Source organism: Buteo buteo, chromosome Z (genome assembly GCF_964188355.1).
Source record: "Buteo buteo chromosome Z, bButBut1.hap1.1, whole genome shotgun sequence".
Classification (NCBI taxonomy): Eukaryota; Metazoa; Chordata; class Aves; order Accipitriformes; family Accipitridae; genus Buteo; species Buteo buteo.
Window position 1 is genome coordinate 13,041,112 of NC_134204.1, and position 13,570 is coordinate 13,054,681.

Below are 13,570 nucleotides of genomic sequence, written 5' to 3' on the forward strand. Positions count from 1 at the left end.
ACTCCCTATTCTTTGAAGTTAGCAAGCTTACTGTTCACACACAGCTCGGAATGAAGTTACCTTGCTCCAATTTCCTGTTTTCCAGGTAGCGCATGGGCGGAGATAACATTTTCTTGCAGGATCAGGCTTTTTTGTGTGCTGACAGTGAGATATGTTCCTGCTGCTGCACTCCACGTGCCGCCAGAAAGCCCCCATTCCACAGGTGGTAGAGCACTGCACAAGGGTGAGAGGAAAGCCCAGGGGCAAACTCAGAGTTAATAAATAATCTGGAAACAATCCAGGAACCTAAATATAAGTATCTAGAGCCATTTTAGATGACCTAGGTTATCTAAGTTACTTAAAAGATTTCAAATTCACCTAAGTCTTACTTAAGGTTCTGAAGGAGGGCTTTTTGTTGCTTTGTTAGGGAAATACCAATTCTGATTTATACTATGCACTGCTTTTCTTTGGCCAACTCCTGCTTACTGAGATATCCTAAATCTGTACCAGGTGTTCCACTGTTTCCTTCTGTTGGTTTTGGGGATCCAGTGCAAAATGTCATTGCATCCAATCTTCAGCACTGTTCTCTCTCTATCCCTAATACTGCTGAAGAGATATTCAGCAAATTGCGTGCATGATGCTGAAAAACTGAAATAAATTGTGTGAGACTTGGTAAAACTGTGCCGGAAAAGGATTTTTTAAACGATGAATTCAGAGAATGGCTAAGTGTTTCCAACATTTGGGAGGGTTTTAGTGTCTGAGGTAAGGGAATATTGATCATGCCAGTCCAGATCCCTAGAGTGCACACTCTTCACAAAAAAAGTCACTATCATTGTATTCTGAAGCAGGAAGGGGTGAAAAGTGGCTGGAGACACCCATTTACCTTTTTCTCCCTTAAAAAGGGAGGGACAGTGAACTATGCACAGAGTCGAATACAACACATGCCAAACAGCTTGTAGCTGGCAGGAGAAACAACATAAATAATCTTGAATTAAGTCTGCAAAATGATGAAGATAGCAACTATTATGTGGTTTGAACTCCCTACATGGAAGTGGGAGAGTTAAGTAGGGAAAGCTGAGTAAGTGTCCTTGGAAAGATAAGGAAAGCAACGCTGAAGCTAAAGCAGGGAAAAAAACCAACACTGAAGACATGGAGCTGTTAGCAGACTCAATTAAAGAAATGGAAAAATGGTTAATGGTCACAACAAAAAATTTCAGAAAAACTGCACATTATGAAGAGTGTGGATTTGCAAGGCTTCTGCAGCATGCCATCTCCAGCTTCTGAGATTCCTGGGACATCTGTGCAAGAGGCCACAAAGATCCTGTTAAAGGGGACTGCATACCACTCCTCAGTTTTGCATGGTCTTCTATCTATCCAAGACAATTTGTCTGTTCAAGAGGATGGACTGTCCTTGTCTTGGTTGCTGTTTGATGGCTCCCCCCACCCCTGCTATACCAGTCTGACAACACCAAGACTTTATTTAAGGCCTGCTTAGTGTTTGACCAAAGCCCCACTCTGAGCATTCATGAGAAGACCAAAAATAGCTCCAGGGATGATGTGAGGCAGATCACACTTACAAAGCTTTATGTTCTTGTCTGAGGGAGGTGAAACGCAGCAGGATTATTTCAAAAATTGTCGTCTGCAGGTACAGAGCCAAGAGAGAAAAGTCTGATGCTGCAAATAGTACTAGGAGAAAGCTTGAGCTTTCTTGACCATTGTTTCATGTTACATAAAGGAGATTGATTGCTCTGAAGTTCAGGAAGACTTACTGCTTTTCCCTTTTGTCATTCAGGAACCAGTCACAGTAGATGTCTATTACAGAGGGAAGAAGTGCAGGTGACTTTTCATGACCAATAAAAGAGGTGCAGAATGAGCAGATCTGGTGGTAATGGGGTATCTTTGGTACCCAGAAAGCTCGTAGAAAGGGAAAAATGACAGCCCAGAATGACCTGGGAAAGTAGTAGGAAAGAAGTTAAAAGTTACAGACAGGAGCACTCGTGTTGTGGGGCACTGTTTTGCCCTACTCTCATTAGTGTTCTCCCTTGGGAGGTAAGTGCCAACACTGCTGTGGGACATGTCACACCCTTCCATCTCAGTGACTATCACTATTCTTGAGCACTATTTATTTACTAGTATAGATATATGCTAAGGAGCAAAGAAACGTCAGAATATTGACAGTTACTAAAAGAGAAAGATAGAGAGCATGGCAAGAGATTCATGTAGGTAGATGCGGCGGTCTTGAAATATCAATGCCTTGGAGAGATGTCATCTAAAAACAGGCAGAAAGTTTTACTAAGTTTTACTATTTACTAGTAAATAGGAAGAGCAAAAATGAAGTCAGAAAATTGTAGACTAAAAGTGAATTAAAAGTAACGAACAATAAGAAAGGTTCTGTGAATGTTAGAATCATGGTGTGTGGGGAAAAATATAAAACTTTTATTTAATGAGAAAGATAATAGCTGATGTATTTACAGAATCACAGAATGGTTGAGGTTGTAAAGGACCTTTGGATGTGATCTTGTCCAACCCCCTGGCTAAAGCAGGGCCAACTAGACCCAACTGCCCAGGACTATGTCCGCATGGCTTCAGAGTATCTCCAAGGACAGAGATTCCACAAATTCTCTTTTTCACCATCTTCTCTTCTTCAAACTTGAAAAAATAAAAGAGTTTAATGTGCCAGGCTTCACATAAAGTTAATTTTAACAAGAAACAATAGCTTGAACAAGAATAGCAAAAGATTAGTAAAACATTAAAGAATAGCAAAGTTACATGCATCAAGTATTCTCAAATTGATTTCATCAGTTGTGAAACCAAATGTATTGACCTTACCTCAATATTCATTCAAGTGTTGCATAATCTTTGAACTGTTGAGAATTATTTTTTAAAAGAGATTGGAAAAGTCCCAGAGGATTAGAAAAGAACATCTTTCAAGTTATCTTTAGGAAAAGAAAAAGCCAGATCCGTGGCCTAATGGAACCTAACTTTACTTCACAAGAAGATATAAAGCAAATTATAAAACAATCAAGATCAAAATGGTAAATACTAACAAAGATGATAAAGCATAGAACAAATGATTCAATTTAATCTAATATCCTTCTCTGACAGGAGTACCTGGCTTAATGAAAATAGAGAGTCAGTTGATATGATGCATTTTGACATGATCACATAGAGCATTCTTTCAGCAAATGATGGAAATATGCTCTAGGTGAAATAATTACCAGATTGGTGCACAGTTAACTGAAAAACTCTAATAAAGTGGTCCTCAGTGATTCAGTGTCAAAATGAAAAGACATTTCAAGTATTGTCCCGCAGGGCTCTGTCCAGAGCCAAGCTCTCGTCAGTTTTTCATTAACTAATTGAATGATGAAAGACAGCATGCACTTAAAAAATTTGCAATTGATGCCAAGTTGGGAGAGTTGACGGGAATGTTGGAGGACACAATCTGAATTCAAAAACATCTCACCAAGTTAAAATCGTAAGAAAACGGTAACCTGAAATTCAAAAACATATGCAAAATACTACAATTATGAAGAACTTTTTATACATGCATACATATATATACACATAAATGCGTATGTACACACGCATACCCCCCAAACAAAACTGAGAACATCTGCTATCTAGAAATACCATATTAAGGGATCCAGGGTTTACAATGGACCACGAATTGAATAAATCAAAGTGGGACCGTTACAAAACAAGACAAATGTCATCTCAACATTCACAAAGAGGGTCATATATGAAATGATAGCAATTATTCCATTTTATTTGCCAGGTGTCAGCTGGGGCCATAATGAACATCACTGATGAAGAAATACATGATGAAACTGAAGCAAGTCCAGAGAACAACAAAGTCACCAGATATTTAGAAAACATAAGGAAAATCTGAAAAGATTGTTTTGTTTAGAAATCAGACCCAAACCCAGTTATTAAGAAGACAATTATCTTCCACAGTCTGCATATAAAAAACAGAATCGTCATTTTCAGGACAGAAGATGTTGGTTATGTATAAGGAAAATATTCCTAATGGGGGTAATGAATGACTAGGACAGACTGTAGCATTTCTGTATTATAGACTTCTGTTTGGGATGTGCTGGGCTTAGGAGCACCTTTGCCTGGACTTTATCCTGTAGGCTCTTTCACCCAAGCAGATCTAAATGCAGGTCTTTGGGTGTGTGCAGGAGGAAGTGCTTCATTTGTCCCACCTGAGCATAGGGAAGCTAAAGCCATTCTCACCTGGCCATGGGAAGGCACAAGATGAAACTTCAGACTGCCATCAGAAGTGCATGTCCTGAATGACTGCTGGTGGTGACAGAGGAGGGGTCTTACCTACTGGCTGCATCCAGACAGAGGGCACCAACATGATCTCGGTGGTCTAGCTGTGCCTCCACTGCCATGGAATACACTAATCATCTCTTGCTGTCCTTTTTAGCGCTGCATTTCTGCATTTCCATTAATTTGCGTCATTCCAGGCAGACCCAAGAGCAAACAGGTACAGAGAAACAGACCTTTGATAGCCTTCTCCATCAATACTAAGACACAACGGCTGATCAGTGCAAGGAGGTTTCCAGATCTGGAACTTTGGCTGTACTGATTAGCTTGGTTAAAAAAGGCCATCAGAAAAATGAGGTAACTTGTTCAGATACCAAAGTCTCTCACTTTAGGTATCATGATTTGAAGAATATAAAATCCATTAGCATAAAAAGAATTCTGTTTACATAAAAATAAAATTTTACAGTAGGAAGCATATAAAATAGAAGTTTGTAGAATGTGAGTAGGCTCCCTAATGACTATATTCTCTTATTATAGTTGCAGAATTGGGTGGCTGCCCCCTCATCAGCCCTGACCTTACAACAACTACTGTTTCAGGACACAGCAAGGTAACAGCACAGAAACCTAACTGTCAAAAAGCCTGGTGCTGGGTATTTGTAAAGGAAAGTCAATAGCAATACACAGAAAATAGTATGCACTTCTCTGAGGCCACAGAAAACTTTGCAATCTATATTACTCCTGCACAGAAGGCAGAAGTTACCCAAGTATTATAACCATTCAGTAATGACCAGGGATCAGGGGAAACTGGGACAAGTAATCACCTTTCAGATCAAGTATCTTCCAAATGCTTTAGACCTCAAAAGAGTTTTCAAACGCCCTGTAAGTTGTACTTGTTTCATTTATTCAAACAGAAAGACAGCACTTTGAAAGTGGATATTACAAGATGTTAACATGTGTTCTGGCTGAATTTCATTACCTTTAGAGATTAAAAAGTTCATTTAGGCACAGCCATTAATGCAGATAAAATAACTGTTCATTTCTACTTTTAAACAAGACATAGTATAACACTGTAATTATCAGCTGCTGTATCCAAAGAATACTGTACAACCATAACCACTGGCCTGATGATTTTAATTTCTATGCCAGCCAGACAAAATGCTTTTACTTTACCACTGCTACAACCCAGTTCCAATATACAATCACCTCAGCTTCAGACAAAGGTGCAGAACTCCATATTACAGTGTTTCCCTATGGGCATGTGCTGGACAAATAATGAACCCCAGACACACCAATTTAACTTTGGGCTAATATTCTTATCTTTGCTTTGTAGATTCAAACTGGTTTTACCAGGCTGGATGCTGCTCTGAGTTCAGAGGCATTTGCTTAATGGTGGATACAAATGTTGATGGTGGGATGAGATAGAAACGCATCAGAAAAATCTGTTATGTTAATAGCTAACTAAATATATGTTTAAGTATCCAGGGTATTAATGTGCTTTATGGAGAAATAAAGTTAGCTTACCTACATGACCCTGGTCACGTACTAAGTTAGAGAACACACATAATTTAGAGAGAAATGATACGTAAGTGAAGGTTAGAACATAACAGCACATCTACTGCTAACGTGTGTTATGTACTTATTTGGAAATAAAAGCATATTCATTTGTTTCTCCAGGATTAATCTAATAGCTTAACTTTTTGCTGTGCTCTAAAACAAAACCCTTGAGGTATTTCTGGTTACAGTCAAACCTGAATGTCATGTCCTTGGAAGAGTTATAGAACAGAACAGAACAGAATAGAGTATCTTCAATTGGAAGGGACCTACAATGATCGCCTAGCCCAACTGCTTGACCAATTCAGGGCTGACCAAAAGTTAAAGCACGTTATTAAGGGCATTGTCCAAACGCCTCTGAAACACTGACAGGCCTGGGGCATCAACCACCTCTCTAGGAAGCCTCTTCCAGTGCTTGACCACCCTCTCAGTAAAGAAATGCTTCCTCATGTCCAGTCTACAGCTCCCCTGGAACAGAATTGAACCATTCCCACACGTCCTGCTACTGGATCCCAGGGAGAAGAGCTCAGCACCTCCCTCTCCACTTCCCCTCCTCAGGAGGCTGTAGAGAGCAATGAGGTCACCCCTCAGCCTCTGCAAGGCCTCTCGTCCCTCAAGAGAGTCACCAGCACCTCCCAGTGTGGTATCATCAGCAAACTTGCTAATACTGCGTTCAACTCCTGCATCCAGATCATTGATAAATACCTTGAACAGAACCAGCCCTAGAACTGAACCCTGATGATTGCATTGTTCTTCAAATGCCTTTTAAGATTACCCAATATGATCTCCTCCATCGTTTTTTCAGGAACTGAGGTTCAACTAACAGGTCTGTAGCTCCCTGGGTCTCCCCTCACACCCTTTTTGTACATTGGAATAACATTGGCTAGCTTCCAGTCAGCAGGGACCTCCCCAGACTCCCAAGACCCTTGGTAGATGATCGAGAGAGGTCCTGCCATAACATCCACTAGCTCCTTCAGTACTCATGAATCCCATCAGGCCCCATGGACTTGTGCATATTCAGTTGATACAGCTAATTCCTTAAAATTTCAGTGTCCAGTCAGGAACAGTTTTGCAGAATCCAGAAATACAGACACATTCTATGTAAGCAATCTAATAGATATTCCAAGTTAGCTCTTTTTTTGTATGACAAGTATTTCATTTGAATGTGATATTCATTTCAGACAATCATGACAAACTAAGATTTATTTCCTCCACAATGGTTCAAACAGCTGTTCACACTCTCCACTTCTTATCAGTTAAAAATAACTTACCTCACTCCAGTTGCCTACTATCCAGTAGGCATCACCAGGCAAATTGTTGGATGTTATTAGCTGGCTGTTTTCTGTAACATTTGTTAAAACACCCTCAGATGTTGCACTTTGGTTCCTGAGAGCATGCTCAAGAGCTGACGATAGTGTGCTGGTGGTTACAGTGTCAGGTAGCTTCATTTCTCTTCTGTTGTCAGTCTGGTCTCTTGGTATGTGACCAAACACTGTGGGCATTACTGCAACCGATGCTTGTGGAGTAGTTACTTCTACAACAGGCACATCAACTTGGAGACTGATATAGTTTGCTGTTGTGGGAAATGCCAACCCTTGTGCTGCTGTGCTAACAGGAAGGAGCATAGAAGTGTCTTGGTGATGAGATGCTGGGGAGGGCTGAGAAGTCATGCTCTCATTTTGAAAGACAGGAGAGCCAGTATCTAGGGTTGTGCTCCTGGTTCTGATTTCAGGATTGAGTTCTGTGCTGTAAAGGAGATCAAGCGGTTTCTCACTGCCTCCAAGTGACCCATCAATGTCATCAGAATCTTCAGTTAAGTAATCATAGCTGGAAGTTACTTCTGGATTACTGGTAAAAGGGGAGACCGAAGTGCCCTCACTTTGCACCTCACTCTCTAAAGTAGGAACTGGCTCACTTTCAGAAATACTTTCAGCATGCCTTATGATTTCAGTACTTAAGCTATTATGAAAAGGCCATGAAGTAGTATTTTGGTGTGAAGTATTTTCAGTAGAACCAGCAGGGTAACTGTAAACATCACTTGGTCCAGCAAAATTATTTTGTAATGTTCTGTTGGCTGTTCCTTCTTTTTCTGAGACATTACCCAAACCAGAGGACGTAGGTAAATGGGGAGTTACACTTTCAGGCTTGGGTACTTTTGTTGTTGTATGGGACCTCGGGGTTGGTGTCGGTATTCTGCGAGGAGGACTCCATTTGGGATTAGTAGTTGTTTTTCTAATTATGATCTTTCCTCTTCTGGGTGCCAGTGGGGGTATAAGAAATCTTCCAGCAGAAGGACATTGCTGGAGACTGCACAGGGCCTTAGAGTTTGGTCTCTTGGAAGTATCACATGGTTCATCATTATTTTTGGCACAAGTGACATTACGAGTCCTTATTCCACCACCACAAGTAACAGTGCACTGCAAATGAAACAGAATTAATGTATCTCCCCTCTTCATTCTGCTGCACATATCAATAAACATAAGTATCAAATGGCATCTGTTTATAATAAAGAAGCATCATTATAAATCATCAATAACAGAGCTTTTCCTGAGGAACAAGCCCTTCATTCTAGTGATGTTCTGCTATCAAGGAGCTCTTTCCAAATTTTTAATACAGTAAATGTCACCTTGGGGAAACAGCAGTGAAAAAGGACTACACAATAAAGACAAAATATGAAAGTAATATGTTAGAATTTGATTTCTTCAGTGAATCACGGAAGTTGTTTAGCCAATACCTTTTCCACCAGGGTTATAAAAACTAGACTAAACCCCTGCCATCAAAAACATACCTGACTGGCTCAGTGCTAGCTACTCACAGTGCCACAAACCTGCTGTGATCACCCATGCAGCTCACAGATCCTTGTTGAATTTATGAAATGGATTTTTCATGCAGTCTTAGTACAACCACCACATGCTGCCAGGGCTGCTAGCATGTCTCTCCTAAATTACAGACCACTGAAAGTAATTAACCTATCTGGCTTCTATTTAAATGGAAGCACTGTTGTGTATAAAGGGTGATGGAAGCTAAGGAGACCCAGTTCTTCTGTGATGTTTTTCATCCTCACAGGCACAGCCATGCCTTCAGCAGCTGTTGCACCACTGAGGATTTTCTGAAATTTCAACAGACTTCTGTGGTTTGATGTACTAAGGCTGGATGACTGGTTGAGTATGAATGAAGATGTTACATACAACCTAGGGGAGGAAGTCTTCCTATGATGTGAGGGAGCCTGACCAGCTAATTCAGCGGGCTTAAACCAGGTGCTCAACATGAAGTGGCGATCACTCCTATTGCCAGCGCTTTAAAGCCCCTGGGGTATCTAACCTTTTTTTAGAGCTAGTCTAGGTCATGTAGCAGTAGAAACACCAGTGACCTTGTGTTACTTGTGTGGTCTCTGATGTTAACAACTGCAAAATAACATCAGCTCTGCAGCAACAGGAGCAGGGAAGAAAGAGTAACCTCAGAGTAAATAAGTTCATTAGCTATTATGTCTGTCCTTGCACTTCCAGCTGTATAGCACATTTAAAGTACTCAGTGCTATGCAAGTTTACATCAGCTGCAATTTGACCTTTGAAGTTATTCAGTAAAGGAATTTGCTTGTTGCTGCTTACACAGGAATACAACACACTTTGCCACTTGGATGATTTAGATTAGCATTTGTGTGAGTTAAAAGGACTATCCAACCTCATTAACTTTTTGGGGTAACGGCTGTATCCCAGAATTAGCTTTGAAAATCTCTGCTTTAGATTACAGCCATGTTCTAAAAAGAGATTTCAGAATGGCTACAACATTCTATCCTCATTATCTGCCTAATTAAGTACGTTCAGTTTATAAGGTACAGAATGATTTTCTAACAGCCAGTTAAGTTCAGAAGAAAAGGAAGTTTTGCCTGTGTAAAATCTCTCTGTTACATTCAATACAATAAAGAACATACAATAAAGAACATTCTGCAGTTACAAGTCTCCTGATAATCCTATCATTTGTGCTGGTGAAATAGTCTGTCCTATGCTCCCTCCCCAATTTCTACAGGTGTAGAAATTTATTTTTGTCAGTAACTTGCAAATATCATCCAATGACACATGAGTACCAGCTATATTCTGTAACAGCATGCCATTTCTATATAATCATACTGCTAGCCATAGAATCCCAGTCTATTTTTTCACAGGCAGTTAAAACATGGTGGCTACTCAATTCGCAAAACAATCAAATTCAGTGATGATGGTTTGTGAGCAACATAAACTGAATTAATACTGTCACAAAATTCTATTAGTTCATTATCTGAATCTGCTCTCAAACACAATAACGAGTTTGGTAAAAGAGTCAGGAGAAACAGGGGGGAGGAGTTTTCAAACAGGAAACAAAACAGAACAGAACAGAATAGAGTATCTTCAATTGGAAGGGACCTACAATGATCGCCTAGCCCAACTGCTTGACCAATTCAGGACTGACCAAAAGTTAAAGCACGTTATTAAGGGCATTGTCCAAATGCCTCTGAAACACTGACAGGCCTGGGGCATCGACCACCTCTCTAGGAAGCCTCTTCCAGTGCTTGACCACCCTCTTGGTAAAGAAATGCTTCCTCATGTCCAGTCAACCTCCCCTCCTCCCCTGGCACAGCTTTGAACCACTCTCACGCATCCCATCACTGGATCCCAGGGAGAAGAGCTCAGCACCTCCCTCTCCTCAGGAAGCTGCAGGGAGCAGCGAGGTCACCCCTCAGCCTCTTTTTCTCCAGACTAGATGAACCCAAAGTCCTCAGCTGCTCCCTACAGGACATTCCTTCCAGCCCTCTCACCAGCCTTGTTATCCTCCTCTGGACGCATTCAAGTTCCTTACCATCCTTCTGAAATTGTGGGGCCCAGAACTGCACACAGCACTCAAGGTGAGGCCACACCAATGCTGAATACAGCAGGATAATCACCTCTTTTGACCGGCTGGTGATACCGTGTTTGATGCAGCCCAGGATGGGGTTTGCCCTCTGGGCTGCCAGGGCACACTGCTGACTCGCATCGAGCCTGCTGTCGACCAGCACCCCCAGGTCCCTTTCTGCAGGGCTTCTCTCCAGGCAGTCGTCTCCCAGTCTATCCTTGTGCCTGGCATTACTCCATCCTAGGTGTAGAATCTGGCATTTGGACTTGTTAAATTTCATCCCATTGATCATTGCCCAGTGCTCAGATCTACCTCGATCCCTCTGCAAGGCCTCCCGTCCCTCAAGAGAGTCACCAGCACCTCCCAGTGTGGTATCATCAGCACGCTTGCTAATGGTGTGTTCAACTCCTGCATCCAGATCATCGGTCTTGGAATTTTTGAAAAACTTAGTAATCTTCTTTTTATGGACACCTTGTTATGGGTTTGTGTGGCATGGGGGTTTTTTTGGTAGCGGGCGAGGGGCTGCAGGGGTGGCTCCTGTGAGAAGCTGCTCAAAGCTTCCCCAGCTCCGAGTCAGACCTGCCTCCGGCCCCGGCCGAGCCCGTCAGCAATGGTGGTAGCACCTCTGGGAGAACAGATTTCAGTAGAGCCTGCAGTGAGTAGCGGATTGGAATGGGAGAGGAACCCCTGTGCAGATACCGAGGTCAGTGAGGAAGGAGGGGAGGAGGAGCGAGGGAGGAGGAGCGGGGGAGGAGGGGATGGCCCCGCAGCCCGTGGTGAGGCGGCAGGCTGTCCCCCCCCAGCCCACGGAGGGGAGCGGGGGAGCGGAGGCCCCCCAAGATGGCCGCGACTCCATGGGAAAGCCCGCGCTGGAGCAGTGTGTGACTGAAGATCGGCCCGCGGAAAGGACCCAGGCTGGAGAAGTTCGTGAAGGACTGTCTCCTGTGGGTGGGATCCCATGGTGGAGCAGGGGCCGAGTGAGGAGTCCCCCCCGTGAGGAGGAAGGAGCGGCAGAGACCAGGTGTGGGGAGCTGACCCCAACCCCCATCCCCTGTTCCCCTGCGGCGCCGGGGGGAGGAGGGAGAGAGAACCGGGAGTGGAGCTGAGGCGGGAAGGGGGGAGGGGGGGGGGAAGATGTTCCAACGTTTGGTTTTACTTCTTAATATCCTTGTTTTGATTTGATTGATAGTAAATTAAATTGATTTTGTTTCGTCCCCAAGTTGAGCCTGTCTTTTGCCCATGACCATAAGTGTTGAGTGATCCCTCCCAGTCCTTATCTCAACCCACCAGCCTGCCTTTATATTTTCTCATCCCACTGTGGCTGGCGGGGGGGGGGGGGGGGCGGGGAATGAGCGAGCGGCTGCGTGGTGCTTTGTTTGCTTTGTTTGCTTTGTTACTGGCTAGGGTGAAACCACGACACACCTGAAATGGATAATATTTGTGCATTTTTTGTCACAGTTGTCAGCTACACGTATAGCTAAACTGCCTGTTTGTGAGGTGAACCATGAGCAAGCTGTACTACAACAGAATCAGACTAAAATAGCTCTAAAATGTCACATTACTCAAAACCTACTTCTCCCCACTCCAGAAGAAGCATCTTAGTGCATTTTTAGTTTTCATGGAGAAGTAGACTGTTCCACATTCTGGGGATGCTGAACTCTCCTTGCCTTCAACAGAAAGTGAAGTTGTGAAACACCTGTAGATACCAGCATCCTAATATAAATAAAGCTAAGAAAACCTGTAACAAAGCACATCAAATGAGCACTCCCTACTAATACTAACAAACATTGCAGAATATGTTGCAGTATATTTAAACAAATTTTGTATGTTGCAGTCATAATTTTGTTGACCTCACGTTCTGCAGTTCATCAGCTGCCAGTGAAATAACTGTACAATATTTAATTAACTCTTGAATGATACACAGGTATTCTAATGTTTGTTAGGGCTTCAGATTAAGCCTAGAAGTAAAAAGTTTGCATGTTGTGGCAAAAACAGGAGAGTTATGAATGCAACAGAAACTAATGTAAAGAATGTAAAAATGCTTCTTTGTAGGCCTGCAGACATGACACAGAGCCTCCCCCCATTTGGTCCACAGCAGTAATGAGTATTACACAGTCTTTTTAGCATGCAAGCATGCTCTGTTCTACAGTCCCAAAAGCTCAGCAAGCCAAACCCCTAGAAACAGTTAACACGCAACACTTGCTGAGTTTTTTAGCAAGCAGGGCAGCTTTTTCCCCCCTCTGCACAAAGGATTTATGAAGACATGTTAACAAAAAAAAATTTAAAAAAATGCAAAAAAGCAGATTATTGGTCATCTCTGCTGACTCTAATAGGTCATTTTGAAAAAAATTTTCAATATTACAGTTGACATTAATTTACCTCAGTCCAGTTGCTCACTGTCCAGTCAGATGGGCACAAGACATCTCTGTTGCATGACAGATGGGTCTTTGGTTTAAGCAGGTGCTGGCACTCTGTGGCAGCCAGTGCCTGCTCATCAGATCCCACTGTCTGGATGCAAAGTACAGTTCGCTTCTTCTGGCCTGTTGGGCCACACGTGGTTGAACATTTCTGCCATTCTCCTGCCCACCATCTGAAAACCAGGGGATAAGAAACAGAAAACAAACCTTTACAAGCATATTAAGGAAAAGGTCAGAGACTACAAGAAAAAGTACCAGTAATTTAAATTCTGGGTTCAGATATATGCTTTTAATATTAAGTCCAGATCACTCAAGCCTTCCAATCTGCCCTGTGCTCCAGTACCAGCCAGTCACTGGAAGATGTCAATTCCCAGACAGCAGTAGGCACCAAGTATTATGTTTCTACAATGCATAAGAATCCACTGAGTAGATGGTCTTTCAAATTCAAATTTGAGGAACTGCTAGCAAGCTTAGTAATCTGTTCA

At 42.4% G+C, this 13,570-nt stretch overlaps 1 protein-coding gene across 5 annotated transcripts in view; it reads right to left on the minus strand.

Annotated features, from left to right (window-relative positions):
- The window catches only part of ADAMTS12 (ADAM metallopeptidase with thrombospondin type 1 motif 12), a 167,240-nt gene that overhangs the window by 11,324 nt on the left and 142,346 nt on the right, over positions 1 to 13,570 (minus strand). For all 5 annotated transcript variants that reach the window (XM_075020419.1, XM_075020418.1, XM_075020421.1 and 2 more), the window contains 3 exons: positions 13,048 to 13,258; positions 7,074 to 8,219; positions 61 to 213 (listed from right to left, as the gene is read on the minus strand). In XM_075020419.1, coding sequence (XP_074876520.1) covers positions 61 to 213; positions 7,074 to 8,219; positions 13,048 to 13,258 — 1,510 coding nt within the window. The remainder of the gene's footprint in view (positions 1 to 60; positions 214 to 7,073; positions 8,220 to 13,047; positions 13,259 to 13,570) is intronic.